The 21,557-nt window shown below is 34.4% G+C and overlaps 3 protein-coding genes and 1 non-coding gene across 4 annotated transcripts; all 4 read right to left on the reverse strand.

Moving 5' to 3' along the window:
* Positions 1 to 387: 387 nt before the first annotated feature.
* On the reverse strand, positions 388 to 1,745 carry LOC104107504 (early nodulin-like protein 14). The gene is made up of 2 exons (XM_009616329.3): positions 1,479 to 1,745; positions 388 to 886 (listed from the first exon to the last, which is right to left on the reverse strand). Exons 1-2 carry the CDS (start codon positions 1,666 to 1,668, stop codon positions 510 to 512), a joined length of 567 nt encoding a protein of 188 aa, XP_009614624.1. The 5' UTR covers positions 1,669 to 1,745; the 3' UTR covers positions 388 to 509.
* Positions 1,746 to 3,402: 1,657 nt separating this feature from the next.
* Positions 3,403 to 3,475, reverse strand: TRNAE-CUC (transfer RNA glutamic acid (anticodon CUC)). Its single transcript has one exon. It is a non-coding gene; the product is annotated as a tRNA-Glu (tRNA).
* Positions 3,476 to 5,480: 2,005 nt separating this feature from the next.
* Positions 5,481 to 10,636, reverse strand: LOC104107503 (uncharacterized). Its single transcript, XM_009616328.4, has 9 exons — positions 10,499 to 10,636; positions 8,166 to 9,172; positions 7,666 to 7,750; positions 7,403 to 7,498; positions 6,814 to 7,074; positions 6,606 to 6,725; positions 6,277 to 6,402; positions 6,105 to 6,188; positions 5,481 to 5,756 (listed from the first exon to the last, which is right to left on the reverse strand). Exons 2-9 carry the CDS (start codon positions 9,149 to 9,151, stop codon positions 5,631 to 5,633), a joined length of 1,884 nt encoding a protein of 627 aa, XP_009614623.1. The 5' UTR covers positions 9,152 to 9,172; positions 10,499 to 10,636; the 3' UTR covers positions 5,481 to 5,630.
* A 3,426-nt stretch (positions 10,637 to 14,062) lies between these two features.
* LOC104107502 (nucleoid-associated protein At4g30620, chloroplastic-like) lies at positions 14,063 to 20,836 on the reverse strand. Its single transcript, XM_009616327.4, has 7 exons — positions 20,591 to 20,836; positions 18,241 to 18,380; positions 16,400 to 16,500; positions 16,255 to 16,294; positions 15,746 to 15,817; positions 15,041 to 15,097; positions 14,063 to 14,335 (listed from the first exon to the last, which is right to left on the reverse strand). The coding sequence occupies exons 1-7, from the start codon at positions 20,655 to 20,657 to the stop codon at positions 14,258 to 14,260; spliced, it is 555 nt and encodes a 184-aa protein (XP_009614622.1). The 5' UTR covers positions 20,658 to 20,836; the 3' UTR covers positions 14,063 to 14,257.
* Positions 20,837 to 21,557: the final 721 nt, after the last annotated feature.

Here is a 21,557-nt window from a genome sequence, read left to right on the forward strand (position 1 = left end):
ATATATATAAGTTTACTATAATTATCTTATAAGTAATTTGATTGTTTAAATATATTTTTCATTATCAATGCATAAAAAACTTATAAATGCTTTGAAGTAAGAAAAAGAAGATTGCACAAAAAGTTACTACCTCCATTTCAAAAAGAATGGACTTATTACTATTTGGAGAATTAAACAAAATTTTCTTTGATAAGTATATATTTGCAAATAGTTTTTAAATATTTTTAAATTATTAACTATTTTGACTTATATAGTACTTTTTATGTAGCTTCTATATATGTGAATTTTATTTATAAAAATTTAAAAAAATATATATTCGAACTCATATAAAAAATTAGTTAATTTAAACCAAATACTTCGAAAAGGTTCAAACAAATTGATACCGTATAACAAAAAACAACAAAAGAAGTACTGCTAATTAAAAAAACACGAACATAATGTCACAAATGAGTCATGCACTACAAGATTTAAAAAAAAAACCTAAAATCTAAAACCTAAGTCTAAAAACCCTAAGCAAGAACAATAAAACTTCCTAGCATAACAATGAAACCTTCAATAATCCCAAATTTCATGCCGGAACTTCCACTAGCCGGAGTCGGTGCCGGAGGTAAAATTTCGACTGGAGTGTGAGTAGCTGGAGTCTGAGCGAGGACCGGAGAATGAGCCTTAGAACTATGTTGAGGAGACAAGACTTTGACCTCAAGTTTTTGTCCCTTTTCACAATGGCCATTAGCTCCACTAATGAAGAAAAATGGACTTGATTTATTAAGCAAAATCTTGGTTTCTCCATCTTGATATGATTTAAGGGGATTTGCTTTGTTGCAATTTTTGTAGTCTTCTTCATTCACTTGTAGTACTGAGTCTGAATTTGGATCATACTTCAAAACTGTCCAAAATATAATTAAGAAAGACAAGAAGAAGTGTTAACTGAAATTAACTTGTTGTGGGGGTGAAAATCTTGGTTTATCTAATATAGCCACAAGATGTAAGTTATATAGCAGATGGTAAATAATAGCACACAAAAGACAGCCTAAAAAGATAAAGACTAAATTTTTTATATAAAAAGCGGTGGATGAGCATCAAGCAATGCAACGATCACTAGCGAAGGCAGGATTTTTATTAATGAACTTCAGAATATTAAAACGCAAACATACGAACATGTCAAGAGGATTCAACATCTACTATCTACACATAAAATATAATTTTGTTTCGGCAAAGTAGATTTTCGCCACTCTAACTCCGCCCATAGCAATGACTAAGCCCGTGCTCCTCCAAAGAGAGAATTTGCTTTACCGAACTCCTTTTTGATAACAAGGCAGAAATTCCCGTCCTGACACTAACATGTATGGAATAACGAACATATATATATATATGCATTATGCATGCAAGTTAATCTAGAGAACAAGGATATATTATTAAAATATTTTTCTAGAAAATGACTTTGAAAATATAAAGTTAAGATTAAAAAAGGAAATTACCAAGATAATCACCGATCTGAAAACGAGTTTTCTCAGCCCATTTATTAAATTCATCAGGTGAAGAAGGGATTTTCCAAGAATTTGCTTTGCCATCCACAACAAACTCTTTTGCTTCACAAAAACTGATAAAAACAAAAATCACAAGAAAAGCCAAAAAGGAAACAAGAGTATTACTTTTAATGGAAACCATTTTTTTTTCCTTTTTTCAAAAGAAAATGTGAAAAATTTCTAAACAGAAAGTTATAAGTGAAGAATATAGCAAGGAAAGATATATATTATGAGTTGATGAGAGAGTCGTAGGATTTATGGGCTTTATCGATATATATAAAGCTTTTGGCTTTGTTTAGGAGTCTAGGTTCGGAGTGAGGTTCGGACTGATCGAAGCTGTGAGATGTTGACACGTTAGTGGCACATGATAAGTCAAAAGGGAGGTTTGGAAAGTTTGAATTTGATATTTAAGTGGATTGTTTTTGGTCATTTATTTTCCATAATTAGCTTAATGAGCCGTTTCATTTCATGAGTTTGAGCAAAAAAAAACAAAAAATATAATTAAAAAAATCCCATAGTAAAAGTACAAATTTATAGTGAGCACATTTTTAGGACGTTTAAATTTTTTAAAAACATTAATATTACATATTTTTAGGTGAAATCCACCCATTGAAACATCCCTTAGAAACATTATCTTTTGGGTTGGAACTTGACTGTATAACTACGTTAGAACACTATCAACATTTTGTCACTCAAAGAATATTTATAGGTAAAAAACCATCTTAAAATATGATTTTATAATTTTAAAAATAAGATATGTTACTTGTTACAATATATAAAGGTGACTTGATGGTATGAAAAATAAAATCTTACACTAACGATGTATATGACTTAAACTCTAAATATGATTTAAACTCTAAAGTATAAGGTTCAAAATGAAATAGGAATAACCGCATTGGTCTTAATAAATCGATTTTCATGCTAGTTCTGCCCGCACAACGTCTTTTTTGAGAGAAGAGATCAAGGAGCTAAGTAGCTCTAAAAAGTCGTCTTTTGAATCGTGTCTTTCCTACGTTATTCTTTTCTTGTTACATTCCCTAACCTTAGGCCACTATTATCCCCACTAAAGGCGGACCCGGGATTTTAATGCGATGAGGGAATAATATTTTATTTAATTAGTGCTCTCTAAAGGCTTTTAGCGTTCAGGGTGTCAAGTGATTCAAATTAACCATTTTAAGGTATATGCATATACATATACATATAGAAGATTTTTGTCGAAGTTTACGAGGTCCGGTGACCCCTTAGCATTACACATAGGTCCGCCTCTGATTCCCACGAATAAAATGAGGGGGGGGGGGAGGCAATAAATATTTTTTGCGCTTTAATTCACCCAGTAATAGTAGAGGAAATTTGAACCATCATGATTTTTGAAGTCATATGAATTTTTTTCTTATTATAAATTTCATTGTTGCCGATATTAATATGTAGATGATCAAATTGTAGAGGGTATCCGCAAATAATATGAGGCATAGGATAAAAAAAAGGAGGAGGTACTCTATTATATACTCTAGTTTTTATAAAAGTTTTAACAATGTATAAACTTACCGTAGCATTAGCATTTTTATTTGTGAACCCTTTTGTTTAAATCCTAACTCATAATTAAATTAGAAAAATTAATTACATAGTTTTTGCCTTCTAAATCCAGAGAAAGCTCTTATTAATAAAAGGAATTATATCTTTGATTGCTAGTTATAGAGATGGTTTAGAATTTGTTTTTTTAACCAAAATAGATTGGATACGTGGAAAAAGTCATATATCAATTTGGTTGTTCAAGTCTTGCTGTTGGGCTGTTGGCGAGCTCACTATGTTTTTCACCAATCCAAAAGAATGTAATAATAATAATTAATCATAAATTTAAAATTGGAAATAAAAAGAATTCCGTTGCCGGGACTTGAACCCGGGTCTCTCGGGTGAGAGCCGAGTATCCTGACCAACTAGACTACAACGGATTTGTTGTTAATAGCCACAGAGTTTTATTAAACTATGAATTCCCAAGGAGGGGTACAAAATGTGTCTCAAATATATATATATATATATATATTTTTTTTAAAAAAATTTTAGCTCGCGCCAAAAACTATTTACATTCGGTAGCCAAAAAATTATAAAATTTTGTATATAACATACATAATATATATATATATATATATATATGCTAACCTACTACATAGTTATAGTAGGTTAGCAATGTATGCATATTTGATTTGCCTTAAATGCCCCTATTATCAAAATAACAACCCATTAATATGAGGGGTTTCACTGTCGTTTTACAAAATCTAACACCTGGTTGATCTTATTCCTCTTCCTCCTTTCTCTCACTCGTCAATGGTGACTGTCCACAACAACAAATATAAAATTGGAAAATAAATTAAAGACAAACAAAAATTTCTCTTCTTAGAATCATTTTGGGTGAAGAAATTTCTATTCATTGTTATTTCCTTTTTTTTTTCCTTTTTTCGTTTACTATAAATGATTCTAAGAAGAGAATTTTTTGTTTGTCTTTAATTTATTTTATATATATATATATACATATATTTTTTGGGCTATTATTTTGATAGAGACTATACAGTGTCATTCTTCCTCTCAAATTGCTATCTCTCTACAAAATATACTCTTCCTCGTCTTTTATATGAGACGGATATAAAATTTAAATTTTATGGGTTCAAACCAATTATATTTTTAAAGTTATGTGTTCATATCTACTACTCATATGTTATAATTTTAGTAATGTTTTACACATAGAGTTATACTCCGCACTAAAAATACTGGATTCAATTGAATCCGGTATCAAAGGGTTGGATCCTCCCCTGTCTTTTATTAATCATATTTTATGTCGGGGACAAAAGAATTCTTAGACACCCCTTTTTATTATGAATCGTCAATCTCTTCCATTCGAGTCTAGTTTTTTTATTTTTAACAAATATAAATCAAAAGTTTGGAAGACGAAAAAAAAATAAAGGTTTTGAAAAGTTCAACGTGAATAATTGAAAACTCCATAATAAATTAAGATTAACATCAGTTTTCGAAATTTATTTTGGTCAACATTCATCACCATTTATATGAATTGAAATAGATATATTATCCTTTCCAATAGCATTTATTAAAATGTCGCATCAATACACTGTGGTTTCCTTACACGGGCACGTAAATAAGACTTTTTTTTTCTTTTTTATAAAAAAAATGTAGACTTTAATAAACTTGAATCGAGTTGGAATGTTATTTGGGCATGTAGTTAAATTTGAATGGCTATAAAAAATCAAAAAGTAGTTCTGTTCAAATTCGTTCCAAATTTTTAAACTTAACCATTTTGCATTTTCTTTCCTTAGATTTAAACGTTTCACATGATTCTAGTTACGACAAAACAACAACTACAACAAACTCAGTGAATTCCCACAAATGGGATCTGAAAATGGTATTGTATACGCAAATCTTATCCCAACCTTAAGAGAATGTGTCATAAACCCGGGAAACAACGTGATTGGCACATGTCACTGTTCGAAACCTATTTATAAGTTGAAAAGGTTATATTTAAGTTGAAAAAAGTAGAGAGAAGAATTGATTATCTACAAAAAATTTAAGGTGACATAGGTAAAGAGACGGATCGATTATCCACAAAATTTCAAGTGATATTTAAGTTGGAAAGATAGAGAGGCGAATCAATTATCCAACGAATTGGGTGGGGATGGGAAATAGGATGGAGAAGGTTGAAAAAAAGTTTTGGAAAATGTTTTCCCTTTTCTTGATAGTGAAAACATTTTCCTCAAATTGAAGGAAAATGAATTCACGAGAAAAATGTTTTTCAAAACATTTAAGCCAATCAAACATAGGTAAATTGAAAAATATTTTCCTTCGTACCAAACACACCCTATAATCAGCGGATTTCTCGGTTATAAAAGGAGGAAAGTAGGGTGGACGGGGGTGGGGGGGGAGAGGGGGTTAGGTGGTTAGTACACACCATTAAGTCAAATGCTTCACCTTCAAAATCAAAATAGTGAGATTACAGATGAAGAGTACACAAACAGACTGCAGCAAGGATACAAAGTGTTCACACTTCTTAAACAACATATTAGAACCAACAAACTAAAGGAGGAGACAGATTGTATGCTCTCATTTGAGGAGTGTTTTCACGATGGACTTAACATTCAGCTTCTTCAAGTCTGTGTAGGACTGACCACATCCCACAAACATGACAGGGGCTCCGGATATATAAACCATAGATAATGCCGCTCCCACCTGCGCCAAACGTTGAATATCAGAGCACAACAACTAAGCCTCAATCCCAAACTCAAGTAGGGATCAACAATATGAACCTTCACTGATTGTGTCGCTCCATTTAAGCTTGTCATAAGCCAATATTACACAAAAATAAGGTAGAAATAAGCCAATACTCTTTCTACCGGTATATAAATCTCTCTCTGATATGACTATAAAGCTTAGGACCTAAAGTAAACGTACTAACATGACTAAAACATATTTTGAATATCAGAATGATTAAGTATGAAGATATTAGCACTAAAAACTCGTATAGAAAAGGTAACCAGGCATCAAACTTATTTATGAAAAAAGACCATGACCATGTACCTTATCATCAATGGTGTCAAACTTGGTAAGCAGAATTCCATCTATCAACCTTGGATTTGGAGAGGGTGAAAGATCGCCTAATTTCTGCAATAAAAAACAAGAGAACGTGGTGAATCTAATGCGGGGACAAACATTCAAGAAAAGAATGTTATCATCACCATTAGAGGCAAACCTGGTTGAACTTCGACAACTGATCAACAGCATCATTTCCGACAAGTGCCTCACCAACAAAAAGGATCAGATCCGGACTATTGACATATATAAGCTTGGAAAGTGCTCGCATCAGCGGCTCATTATCCTGTGGAATAAGACAGTTGTGCATAAATGAGAAGGACTTGAAAGTTAAAACAAGAAACAAGAGTAGCTCAGCTTTTAAGGCAGAATATTACAACAAACAATTGGAAACCGCTGTCCAATACAACATATACAGCATCCAAGAAAATCTAGGAGTCCTACAATAAGCAATGATTACAAGGTAAGAAAGTCAAAATTCAATCTTACCTGCATACGACCAGCTGTATCAACAAGAACAACATCTGAACCATTACGATTAGCCTCCTGAATTGCTTCCTTAGCAACAATAGCAGGATCCTTCTCATAGCCCTTCTCAAATATGGGGATCTGAAGATAAGACAATTCAATGTCAGAAACTAATACGCATAATCTCTCTCCCAACGAAGAGCGCATAAACTTTCCAACGATGACATACCTGAAGTCTACGTGCATGAGTACGCAGCTGCTCTACAGCTCCTGATCGGAATGTGTCACAGGCAGCCATCATTACATTAATGTTGTGCTGCTGAAGCCAATAAGCAACCTTAGCAAGATTGGTAGATTTTCCAACTCCATTAACTCCTACAAAAACCACAACATATGATTTCCCTTGCTCCTTTGCGGCATGAACATCCCTCAATATATCAATCGAGCGTTTAGGAGTTAAGATGCGAACAAGGGCCTCCTCCATTGCTGCCTGTGGTTTGATCAATTCAACACCCCATATTAGTATGTTCAAACAAAACCAATAAGGAAAAAATAGAGTGAAGAGATTTTTGAAGTTTTGGTATGCAATTATTCGATTTTGAAAACATCTGCCCATTTTTAATCTTCTCTTTTCTAATAAGTAAGAAACTGTTTTTTTTTTCTTTTTTTGTTTGGGCCGGGGGTGGAGTTGTGTACGGTTCCAAACACCTTGGACTTGAACACTTCTCAAATGGCATTGTTCCTCCAAGTTAGAGTACTTTAAAACTATGACTATAAATGTCTACTCTGTACATGATTTAAGGTTCCAATTCTCTTACCTGAACTGTCGAAGAAATTCTTGTAAATGAGGCAAGTTTTTTACCCTCCAGACTTGCCGCAACTGATTCACAAAGCTTTTCAGCAATTTCCTCGGCCTGTAAGACATGCAGAACACCCATCAACCAATTATATAAGGAAAACTGCTGAGAGAAATAGGGTCACCAATGAAAGTATTTTGCTCTTTTCTTCTCTTTCTCCATCTTTTGGGAGGAGGAAAGAGATACAAAGGGGGTAGGGAAGAGTAAAGCAACGGCAAACTTACCACATTCTTTGTCATCAGCCGGTCCTTAAGAGCTTTTAAAGCTGGTTCTAAGTCGGCCTTCTCCAAATTAGCCTTTCCGGCGATACTGGAAAAACAACAGCAACACAGGTTATGTCCAACATTTCAATTGTCAAAAATAGAGATCCATTATCTTGAAAGACAAACTGTATCTGTCATTCTTTTCCCATCTTTCTTGAATATTTTTTAGCTTCTCATATAAAACCCAAGCAAATTACACTTCTTTAGTGTCTGATATGCAAATTAGACAAAAGTTTTCCTGATCAATTTTATACCCATTTTACCCATGGGGTGAGGACTATATGATACAAATATCAGCCATTTCATCGACTAAATTTCCATAAAGATGAACTTTCCTTTTTTCACGAACAAGAAAAGGACCAAGACTATATAATAAAGTTATTAACTAAAGAAAGATATAAGAATACTGGTAAAACAGACTCTTTCCCTTTTCTGAAATCAAGGGAGGATGAGAATTTTACCTCTGGAACATGGATGAGAACCAACCTTTCTTCTTTGCCTCGACCTTGCTGTCTTTCCCTGGCTCCTCATCCTCCTCGGTCTCACTATCACTACTCACAATCTCCTCTTTGTCCATCATACTCTCACCTTGAACTGCTGCCACAACTGCAATATTCTCATTCCCATTCTCACTCATAGGATCCGTGAAATCCAATTTTGACTCGGTAGGTGAATCATCCCAGACTCTGTTCTTCTTTATCTTTTTTGTAGGCTCTGCCTTGGAACCCTTTACAATGGTATCGGTTGCCTTGGAACCCTTTATAACAGTATCAGTTTTCTTCACACCTTTAGCCCTAAGCTTCTGTAGCTTATTTACATCAAAAGCCCCAGAATCAGAACTTCCATTCTCTTTACCGTTAGCCTGTACTACTCCATTTCCATTACTACCGTTAGAATGGCCATTTTCCATGGCACGACTTTTTACTTTATCGCTATCACCACCATCACTTCCTGATTCAGGACCACTCTTTTTTTGATTACCTCCATTCATAATGCCCTTTTGCACTTGTCCTTGCTTCTTACCTAGATTATTGGTGACAGGCTTGCCGACCTGCTTCGACTTCTTCATTTCCTCAGCACGCGCCTCAGCCTCCTTCCTAAGCTGCTTAAAAACATCATCAAATTCATTGTAAACAGTCTTTTTGGGGTCATAAATCTCCGAGAATTCCCGCTTAACCATAGCAAGCAATTCATCCACATACAAAAGATGAAGAATTCGCTGATACACAGCAACAAACACAAGCCCCAGTTCATTGTGAAACGTCCATTTAAGAGTGTATGCAGCTCCTGGTGCATCATAATTATATGAAGCAGCACCTGAACGTTCCTCCAAAAGACATGAACGAATCAACGTGTCAATTGGAGAACCTCTGAGAGCATTTCCAAGCTCTTTACATGTCCAGAGGATCAAGCCCCCTCTAGTGAATATCAGTAACTGCTCTAACATCTTTGGATTCTAAATATACCCCTGCAAACAAAAGACGTAGTTTTAAGAAAAAAAGTCACTTCTCAGCATGCAAATTAAACCCCTTAAAACAAGTGAAAATAAAACTTGCATTGTTGATGAATGTAGCTGGAGAAAGAGAACCAAAATCCAGGTCCTATAACAGATTCAATGTATGGAAAGTCAGGAACTTTTCTTCGCCTAAAAGAGGAAAGTGTAGCAATCAAGAAAGAAAAAGCTTACAACAACAACTACACCTCAATCCCAAACAAGTTGAGGTCGGCTAAGAACAAAAAATCTTAAAGAACATAACTTGGCAACAATAAAAACGCTTTAAGATTTTCTGGACTTTGAAAGCTCACATATTGGGAGAAGGGCTACAAAATCACAACATAATATTCAATTAACTAGACCACAATCACAAACTTGTTAGTTCGACTAAATGAACGGGGCAGTGGCGCATTGTTCTAAACAGTGGCGGAGTCACCTAATAGTCTAATACTAAGGGGTGTCGTAGGAAAATTACACTATTTAGCTTGGTCAATTTTTTAAATTTTATGTATATATAATATATGTTCACTCCCTTTATTTTCTTCTGCGTGTTGACTTCTGTATATCTTGATATACCTTAGTAAAATTACTGGTTCCGCCACTAGTTCTGAACTCGATGTATAATAGACCCGCACTTCTCCACTTAAATGCCAGGCTGTTGTCAGCAGCAAAGTTCAAACCCGTGAAGTACGCCTAACCCATACATCACAAGCTACACTCTTACCACTAGACCAAAGCCCTAGGGGCATATCTAATTTGCTCTATACAGATCCACTTCTTTCTCAAACCAGTAAATAATTTATCTTTTAAAGCAAATTAAGAGTTTCCTAAACTAAAATTTATAGATTAAGAAAAGGCACATGTATCAAATTTAACGTCATGCGCATACACAAGAGAATTAAAAATCTGAACTTTGACTTAAAAGAGAAAACTATCAGAATTTATGAAGATCCCACAAATCCTTAAACCAAATCAAGGTAAAAAAAACGATAAACCCACCAAATCTTTTTCATAATTCAAGCAATCAAACTACAACCAAAAACTATAAAAGAAAAATTTTTAAAAATCATTTCCTCAATTAAAAAAAAAAAAAAACCAACTCAGATCGAACCAGAAAAAACCCAAATCCAAGCACCTTTAAACAATTTTAAAAAAATCTCAGATTGAAAACAACATACTCCTAATAAATCCAGCTAACCCAAAAACTAAAAATAAACGAGGCAAGGATTACAAATAAATAAATAAATAAATAATATCAGTAACTTTAATTAGAAGAAAGAGGATGTTAATTATTCATACCTATCAATTTGTGAAATCAGGAGGAAAAGGTAAAGGAATGAATTGAAAAGGGAAAAAAATGAAAATGAAAAATTGAAGGCGAAGATGTTAATTTTGGAGTATTTATATGAAAAGACGTCAGCTTTGACTTTTTTTCCGTGTGAAGACCAAATTGTCCTCTATTATAACGAAATAGATGTGTAACTTCCTATTTTGTAACGAATTTCATGTGCAAAAAATGTAATAAGGTTTCATCATTCATGGATTAATTATGAAAATTACATATTTGATCGGTCGGTAACAATAATTACATTTGTTAGCTATATATATATAACATATTATCGGTTTTTATTTTTAAGAGAAGTTGTACTATGTAATTTTTTCAACAAGTAATGGACCTACATAAAACATATTTAGACTAGTCAGGTAACTGAATTTTGATGTTGAATAATTAACGACTATAATAACTATTTGTATGTCTTAATTCTAAACAAAATTCGGATCAATTATACAAATTATTACTGTTTAGATACTGAATAATTATACACAAAAAAAATCGTGAAATTTATTGTGAAAGTAAAACTCGATGAATTTGAATAAGCACATTAATATATTTTCCTTTTTAAGTTAAAATTTTAGATTTATTTTTGTTCGTGCATATGGAGAACTTGATTTGTTGTTATAAGAAATTGGAAATATTTTGGTATGTAACTAATGTTTTTCCAAATTATATTCACACTAACTAATCATAACTTTGTTAAGTTCATTAAGTGTATTAAAAAATTTACCTATTTAACTTAAAAATTCAGATCTAGTTTCTTAAGTTTCAAGTCCATTTTATTTTGTTACTATAATCTTCATCATAAAGAAGATATTGTTTCCAATTTCAATATTTGGTTAGAAGTGCAAGTATTCAGTGTAAAAGAAATTCTTGATGCATATAAATAGCAGTGATATATCGTTTCTTATAACCTCGAAAACAGTTGATCAATAATCTTTATAAATGAAGAATAAGAAGGCGAAGGGCGTCTGGACCGGACCGGGCCGCGAACCAAACGGTCTTTTGGGCCTAAACGGGCATGAACCAATTAGAACTGGCTAAGTGGGCCGATTTTTTACTTTAGGACCGCTAGGCCCGGTTCCAGACCGGTCTTGGCGGGTCCAAACGGTCCCAGCGATCAAAAATTAAAAAAAAAATATTTGCCCGTTTGGGCATTTCAAAAACAATCGTTGGGTCTGCCAAAATAGTCGTTGGGTATTTACAAAATAGTCATTTAACCCTCCCCCTCCAAACTTTGTATTAACCCCACATTTTTTTATAATTATAATTTTTCCTTATTTTCAACTATAAATACCCCCTATTCTTTCATATTTTCTCACAAAATCATAAATTTCTCTCGATCTCTCTATAATTTTCTTCTATAATTGCTACTATTGCTTACTTTATTGTTACAATTTGTGAAAAAATTATGAAGTTGGTGAATTTAAATCTTCAACAATAATCAATTTTCAACAAGTTGTTCGTCAATTTAGTAAACTCGTTCCAACTCTTAATTTTTAATATTATAGTTTTGTTTGTTTTATTTATTTTCTATTATTTGATTAATTAAGATGGCTTCCTTAAAAAAAATTGGTAAAAACAAGGAAAAATTCAAGAGTGGTGAGTCTAGTGGCCAATTTGTTCCTCCTCCACTGCCCCGGCTCCCTGACCCAAACCACATATTCGTCCTACACCTGCTATTCTTTATAGTGATAATAGTTTATTACAATTTACTGAGAGTCAATTTTGCCATAATGCTTGAGCTGGTGAACAATTAGACAATGAATTAATAAATGCTCTTTATTCTAATCCAACTATTGATGAAAATGATGAGGAGGAAATAGATTTTGATGAAACTCAACCGGATGACGATACACCCATTAGTCGTGCTCCTGAAGTTAATCCAAATGATGTTCCGTCTGATACTCTTGTTACTGCCCATACTTTTTCTAGACAACGTACCAAACGAACAGAAACATCTATTGTTTGGCCATTTTTTACTCAACTAATTCCACAAAATAAGGCTAAGTGTAAAACTTGTGGCAAGGAGTTAGCTTTTAAATATTTTGGAGGTCGGGGCGGAGGGGGGGACTTTGGCTAGACACTTTTTGATACACCCTTAAGATAAAGTAAAATATCTTCGTGCCAAAGCTTTTGGGCGAGGGGACAACTGTACCTACTCCTAGTCAGGTTGACCCTAGTATTGGGTCAAATCAATTTCAACCGAAAGTTAACACTGTTACCAGTAGTATTTTATATTATGATCCAAAAAAGTTCGGGAAGAATTGGCAAAAAATGGTTATTGTTGTGTGCTTACCCTATAGTTTTTCTTCTAGCCCTAAGAAAGATATTGTCATATTTTTTTAATACTATAATAAAATTATAACGTATTGCTTTGAATATCTCTTTACAATATTTTTGTCTTTAAATTAGAAAATTTAGGTCACAATTCTATAATAAAATTTACAAGGAATTGCCTTAGATACTTTTATTAACATCTTTTTTTCTTTAATTTCTATAAAATTTCAACAAAAAAAAGTATCTGTTAGGCCCACTTAGCCCGTGGGCCGGGACCGTTTAACCCGGAACCATTTGTTCGTGGGCTCGATCCCGAACCGGTTCCTACAAAAAAACCACCATGATTGGGACCGTTTGACCCGTTTAAATTGGGACCGACACGGGACATGGATCGGCCCACTTAAGCCTAGGACCAGCCCACATGCCACCTTTGGCGTCGACAGATCCACAAACTCGTGAAAATAAAAATAATGCACCTAGTGTTTCATAAATAAATCATTCCCTAAATAATATCACTTATTAAAATCCTAGGAAACAAAAATTATTGATATGTGCACACCAATAATTTTTGTCACCTAGGGCTTCGATAAGTGATTTTACCTAGGGATTGATTCATTTACGAAGCACTAGGTGCGTTATCTATATTTTTTTCGAGGGGCTTGTGACGAAGATAAAATCTTATTCTTTAACTGCTTTAAACGATTATTCATTGTGGAATAATAAATTTAACCAAGCTTCAAACTTGATTACCTCGTCAGCATTAAATTGGTGAATAGATTCCCACCAATTTCTATGTCTAGTCTCTTTCATTTGGTCAAATAAAATTGTTATTGGATGAAAAAAGAAAAAAAAAGGCTTACAAAGTGGCTAAAAAGAGTATTATCATTATATTTATTTTTATATAAAACATTTATGGTATTAGAAAAAAGAATAAAGTGTACAATGTTTATGTATTGACATGTAAAGTACAGTCTTTTTTGAATTTCTCCATTGTCGGGGCAAGTGCACGTATAGTCATTTTCAGAGATGATATTTAGATATTAGCCAATACTTATTTTCTTTAAAATTTTAAACTAAAAATCTTAACTTCAGCATAATTCAGGACACTTTTGTCCCAAAAAATTGAACTGAAAAACTTAAATTCAGGACGCACTGGCTAATTCCTAAATAACAGCCCTTAGAATGGCTACCCGGTGTCATTTCTACTATATTTGACAATAAATCTCAAGAAGCAGCACTCAAAGTGATGATTCAACTCTTTGACAACTCTAATCATTGTGAAAGAAATTGAACGTTCAAACCAAAAGATTTGAATGCATAATCTTTACCTATAAACTACAATTTAATAAAACATGTTTTCATAAGGTTGATGCAAATAATACTAACGTCGTCTTGTGTACAAAATTGAAACTCAGTGAAGCATGATTCTTCACGAGACAATGTCACTGTTTAAATCCTTCGCCGAGGTCTGCTGGCATTCCTAAGCTCTGCGCAAGATCGCTCATTCTTTCCTTCATTGCCTGAGAACATAAGGGTCATGTTAGTAAATAACAAATCTAAAGATAGAATTAGTTATAAGATTGAGATGACGAGTGAGGAGTAGTGGACTACTGGTGAACAGAGGCGGATCAAGAATTTAAACTTTATGAGTTCAGATTTGAAATTCTACCATATTTCATCTAATTTAAAATCTATTATTTATACATATCTAATGAGTTTTCTGACAGAGATATACAGGGTCAGGTGAACCCATAGCTTCTTTTGTAGATATGCCACTGCTGGTGAAGCGTCTCTACCTCCAACTGTTAACCCAAAGGTTCGTGTCACACAGAGTAGATAGAGAACCATTGTTGATTCCCTTTGGGTGGATAAAATGGGCAGTGCAGTGCACTAAGCACCGGCTTAGTGCGAGGTCTAAAAAGGACCGGACCATATTGGGTCTTACGTATGCAGCCTTATCTTGCACGAAAAATATTCCCTACGTTTCATCTTACATGATGGTGTTTTACAAACACGGAATTTAAGAAAGAAAATAGTTTGGAACTTGTGGCCTCTAACATGCGATGATATTTTTGCAGCTATAAAATTTATGTTATTAAGGGTAAAATGAAAATTTAAAATTTATAGTTTCCAAGTATAGATAGGACAGACTAAAACGGAAAAGGAGAGTCAAATAAAATGAAACGAGGGAGTACAACTAAAAGGAAGAAGTTTAAGGCTCTTACTAGTACACTTTTCTGATGTGCATCCTTGTATGCCTCTGTAATTAAAAGTGAAAGTTTCTGCACAAGAAAAACATTCAGACTCTATAACATTTGGGAACTGACATCGGACAAAATCACATGGATTCATATATTGTTGTATTCCACAGGGCTCCTTAAAAGAGGAAAGCGACAATTATAGTGCATTCATGAATAATTTCATTTGCTCTGACTGAACAAGGGAGTACCGTTCCTTGAGCCGAGGGTCTATCGGAAGCAGCCTCTCTACCTTTATAGGGTAGGGGTAAGACTGCGTACACATTACCCTCGCCAGACCCACGTATGGGATTAAGCTGGGTTTGTTGTTGTTGTTGCTGTTGTTGTAGAACAAGGGAGTATACAGCAAATGCAACTTGCGCAACAGACTCGCTTCAGGAGCGAGTAAAAACATCTTGGTCTCATGAGAAAGAAAAAATGGTTCAAAGAAATAGTATGTTAAGGTGAAGCATGAATAGATTAAGTGTACAAGGATTCTCAATGGGCACAATAAGAGGAGTTAGTTCCTGGGTGAACTGCAGATAAAATGGTTGCTTAAAGCATAAAGCAAAAAACGATTAATAACTGAGAATCCATCTCTAAATCACCACGTATCAAGTATGTAACAGATTTTGACAGGTCAAAGAAGATAGAAGTACATAAACTCAGATGATCTACGCAATATATACTCACTTCTGGCCCCAGTTCCATGGCAGCCTCAGTAATTTCGGTACGTATAGGTTGCTGATTCCCAGACAGCGTTACCTGCAAATGGTGTAAATATTGGTAAGCTCTCATAAAAATGTATCTACATTGGAATATCTCTAACATTTCCATGTTATCATTTCTGTCTACATATGTCTATATTAATCCTATTCCGAGACACATAGTGAAAGAGAGGAGAAGCATGTAGATAATATAAAAGGTGCGGGACAGACTCTGAAATAAAAGATCCAGCCATTTTTGCTTGAACTTATGGCAAGAAGTGCTGCCAGAACCAAGACGAAGCATTCTATGTCTAAAAAGAAGGTTATATCTTGTTCAATTGTTTCAGTCAACAAACAGACCCAACACTTGCGTTGCCAAGTAAGATTGGAGATTGCATCTTAATTTCAGGAGCAGTTGAATCACTATTTCACTTAGGTCAATTAGAAGTGATCTCTTCAGCTAGATGACACAAAATAAAGCAAGAAAGAACATACCTTGATTAGTTCACCTTCACAGTAACCATCAAACTCTGCTCTGAAAATACAAACCACCCAAAAAAAAAGAAGTAGAAAATGACTCATAAAGATAGCTCACGGAAAGGTTAAAACATATTAGAAAATGTACTATATAGAAACATACAAAGCGAGCTCTTTTTGTACTCGCACTGCCTCAACTTGAACCACATTTTGTGCCTTCTTCACCGTTTCGTATAGGTTTTGCATGTTGCCCAGAAGACCTGCCTAAGATCAAGATAAGCACACTGAGGTTGGTCAAGTGAAATAATATAACATTTTTGACGAGTGAACAACAGGTGAAGCATAAGAAAGTTGAATATAGAACTACAAGCATGCTTAGGCTGAGGAGCAGCAGCTTATACATTTGATAGTGGCTGCATTACTTATATAGCTCAACCAAAACATCAAACCCCATTTCCTAAGTGCCCCGTGAAGGTAAAACATTAAACAAATATGCCTCAATTTCATACAAGTTGGGTCCATTATATGAATCCTCAATATTCATTCCGCTCTACTAGGACTCAATAATTTGCCTTTTAGCAAAGTAATCACAACTAATGTGCCAAAGCTATACCTAATTCAAATGTAAAAACATGACTATGTGTTAATACCACTAGCTGGTACCTCATATATGGATATTATGCTTCAATTGTGTTTTCTTTTCAGCTAACTCAGCATGACTTCAGAGAGATTTTTAAAAAACTTGCACTTTGCCATCCAAGTATTTTTAGAACCATGACACTTCCTATGGGCGTGACACTTCCATGACTTACTAACCCATCAAGCGTAGAGAAAAAAGGTTAAATGGAAAAACATGTCAAATGAATAAGCATCTTCCCACGTCAAACACCTGAAAATCCAAAAAAAAAGAAGAAGATTATTCCTCTACTTTTTCGTTGATAACAAAGTTGAGTTTGTTGTTTCATTAGATTGTCAACACTTGCACTCATGGTTACCCGAGGTTTGAGGTTTGAGGTTAACGAGCTTTAAAACTGAACAGAGACATTTCCTCTGATTTTTTGTCCATGAACAAACCTTACAAATATGTTGGGGTATTTAAGTCTGTTCAAGTCCTGAACAGACTTGAACGAAAACTTCAGCACCCAAGAAAGATATGGTCTTGGATGTCTGAACACCCCTTTGTATTTCATTTTGTTTATAACCATTAACCAACCCCTTCATGTTTCATAAATAGACGTTAATCAAGACTCATCAGCCAGTTCATTGTTAAAAACTTTTCCTTGAGCCGGAGATCTATCGGAAACAACCTTTCTACCCTCAAGGTAGGGGTAAGGTCTGCGTACACACTACCCTCCCCATACCCAACTTGTGGGATTATTCTGGGTTTGTTGTTGTTGTGGTTAGTTCATGGAAGGATCAACTATCGCCAACCCTAGGGGCCACTTCAAATCACAATAATTTGAACAAAGAGAAATGAATTCAAGGCTCTCCATCCACCTTTGTATCATGTAATCCATTACCCATTATCAAGGGTAATAATGACGTGAACAAGAATTGAAATCATTCTTTCCCAAGGAATTTCTTTAAACTTGCTAAATATTTTCGAAATTATAAACTCCCAAACAATGCCACTAACAAAAGCTTGGTGTTTAAGCAAAGAGTAGAGGGGTGGGCCCATTATCCACCGAGTTTCGAATCGTGCGCCATTGAGCCTCCGGGGTATCATAACAATACCAACAAAAAAAGGGAACTCCCAAACAACCATGTTTCTTGAATGAGCTTCAGTTTATTGTCAATGTTATTACCAAAAAAACGCTCATGAACTTGATTCTTTTAATTGCGGAGATAATATTAGCAAGCTACCAGAAGAAGATTTTGCAATGTGCTCTTTATGTGCACGAATATATAGTTTAAAATGATTTTTAACAAGTCAGTGAACAAGATAGATCCAATGTCAACGTGAGCAACAAAATCCTCTACAATGAAGGGACTATACTCAGATACCTTATTGTTCTCATTGTCATCCTTTTTGCCTCCAAACAGAGCACGTATTTGCATAGGTCTGGGATTATCAGAAACCTTTCGACAGCCGGATCTTGATAAAGTCCACATGCCAACTTGATTCACATTAGGACTTGGATTGTCTGCAAAGACCAAAATTGTGAAATAACATATACTTCATTAGGTGCTTGATTATCCCACTGGAGGTACAATTAAAGAAACGAATTAATGGTACTTGTAAAACTCATTTAAGGTAATACTCCTACTTGTTTTCAACATACAGAAAAGCATGAATTAATACCCAAACTGGGCAGAGAAGATGTCAGCAAGAGGCTCACGTTCATCCTCTTACGTCTTTTAACAGTAATAATCAATCATTGAAAAGCATTATTCCAGAGACGTGCTCGATTTTTTAGCCAAAGAAATATCTAAATGGAAAGGAACTTTGACCAAATATTGACACTCAAATAAGCCCTTTCCTTCTAAATCCAGAAGTTTGAAACAGTGGCTGGAACACAACCTGATGATAAAGCATTAACATTTTTGCTAAGCATGAGCTTTTTCTCTTTGACAGAACAGGCACATTGGTACAAGTAATAGGAAGGTTAAATATATTTCGTAGCTTAAAACAGAAGTACTCCCCTCAAACTTATTTATTACTGAATCAAACCGTCACAAACAGTGGCGGAGGCAAGATTTTTGCTAAGAGGGTTCAAAAAAGAAAAAAATTAAAAGGGATTGTAGCTAGTGGTAATTGAACCAATGACCTCACAAAGGTTTTGAACCCCCTTGACCACTAAGCTATGGTTTTGGAATATGTCAAGGGGATTCAAAACATAATATATAGAGGTAAAAAACAGATTTTGCCTTATATATACGGTGTAATTTTTTGGTGAAGGGGGTTCGGGTAACCCCCTTTCGCCCCCCTAAATCCGCCCCTGGTCACAAACACTATCACACATTTGAAGGAAATGAAAAACACATAATCTGCATAGACAGTCAGATTCGGTGGCTGTTGTTGGAAAAATTGAAAAGATTAATAGGAGTTTCCCATTGTTATTAAAGGTTTACTAAGATATATCTTTGCAATTAGCCATGGAGAATAGAATGTCAGGACAAAGGTGGCTACAGAATTTTTAAGCCAGTGGGTGTAGAGTGCTATCACACTACTACTCCTTTGTGGCAATGGTTGCAAACTTAACACAAACATTTTTTTTTTCTCATAATCATTACTATAAGAGTGTGTGCGTGTGTTCGTAGAAAGGAGATAAGATTTACATCAAGAAAGTTTCTTTTTCCACAAAGAAAGTTGCTAGCTTTACATCAAGAAAGCTAATAGCTTCAAGTTACGGGCTCTCTTTATCTTGTTAGGGCCTATAGTAAACTATAAACACAAACGTAAGCCATAAAGGCATCTCCTTTTGTAAATAACCAACAATTTAAATGCCATCAAGAGATTGATAGGATTTTCCCATTGTTATTAGAGGTTTACTAAATTATATCATCGCCTGCATATGGGACATCAAAAAGGAAAATGCCAAAGGCGGATACAGATTTTGAAGTCAGTGGGTATAAAGTGCCACCATACCACTACTCCTTTGTGGCAATGGTCGCTATATTTCAAAATTGTTCATCTATATGTGTGCGAGTGCGCACATTTCAAGCAGGAAGGACGCATCCATGCTAAGGAACTTCCACAAGTTAGAAAATTTTGTGATTACCGCCAAAATTAGCCTTATTCAACAAAGAAAGTTGCTATCTTTACATGGAGGAAACTTAATGGCTTCTACCTATCAGCTCTCTCTATCTTTTCTAGGGCCTTCTGTAAAATATCAAGACAAACTCCTTAGCAGCAAAGAACTATTAGTACCTTCTTTTCATTTTATGTTAACATGATTGACAAGGCGCGGAGTTTAAGAAAGAAAAACTGTTGGAACTTGCGGTCTTAAACATGACATACATTTGTGCGGTTACAAATTCATGTTATTACAAGTAAATTGGATGTTTAAATTAATGAAACCGACTAAAAAGGAAACAACGTCATGCCAACATAAGCCATAACAGCATCTAATTTTGTAAATTACTTACAATATACACATCATCACTAACCAAAGTAAAATAAATTGGATGTACTAATTAAATTGCCAGTTTGTTCTGAAAATAATTACTAACCTATAATGCAGAGAAATCAAATAAGAAAATAACAATCAGCTACATGAATCCTCTATATTCATTCCAAATTTCCAATACAAAATAATTTGTCTTTTATCGCAAATTAATAGTTCTCTAAACAAAAAATTAACTAAAATTTAATTAGAATAAAATAACTTATAGGAAAAAAAAAAGAGCTTACAGAAGGAGACTGAGGAGAAGTTATGGAGGTTTGAAATCCCAGCTGAGAGAGCACTTGTTGACGCCATTTTTCACAAAAAATAAATTGAAGGGAAATGTGTAATTTCAGAGAAGATTGAATGATTTTTTGAATTATCGATATTGCCTCAGTTTATTCTGAAAAAAATATCTTTATGCAGCTTTACGAGGTTGCAGTTTGGACTTCTGGATAAACATTAGTTTCCCCCCTCAAGGTTTTGATAATATCAATATGATGCCAAATATTTCTAAACTTTATACTAGCACCCTCGTATATACTCCTATCAACCTTTTTTTTTTTTTTTTTTTTTTGTTAAGGGGAGCCTCAGAGTAACGGTAAAGTTGTTTATGTATGACCTATAGGTCACGAGTTCGAACCACGTAAGCAACTAATAATACTTATATTAGGTTAGGTTGTCTACATCACACCCCTTGGGGTGCGGTCCTTCACGGACCATACGTGAACGCATGATGCCTGCCCTAACCTTGTTTACCCAGAAAAATTGGATAACGATTAAACTTATAATGTGGTTCTAAGAACACGTGATTTCACTTAATACCAATTGATAAATATGAAGATTAATAACATAAATAAACTATAAAGTAAAGCAAAGCAGTGTTATAATGGAACTCAGCCCTCGAGTTTGGATACCCTCGAACTGGTTGATGCAAGAACAGTTACAATATGACAAGCCGATGAACAACAGTATAAAGAGGAAAGAGAATCATATTGATTTTTGTATCTGTGAACAATGTCCTTTACAAATGATTAGAACTCCCTTTTTATAGTAGAGGAATTCCACTTATTATATAATTCTAATTACAGAAGGAAATTCCATTATTAGCTAATTAACCATTTCTGATTTGATCCGTTCTGAGATTTACGCCATGATCCTCGACCAGTCACGGATATCTTGCCTTTCTATTATTGTGCTTTCTTCGATCTTGCT

Source organism: Nicotiana tomentosiformis, chromosome 6, assembly GCF_000390325.3.
Source record: "Nicotiana tomentosiformis chromosome 6, ASM39032v3, whole genome shotgun sequence".
In the NCBI taxonomy this organism is placed as follows: domain Eukaryota; kingdom Viridiplantae; phylum Streptophyta; class Magnoliopsida; order Solanales; family Solanaceae; genus Nicotiana; species Nicotiana tomentosiformis.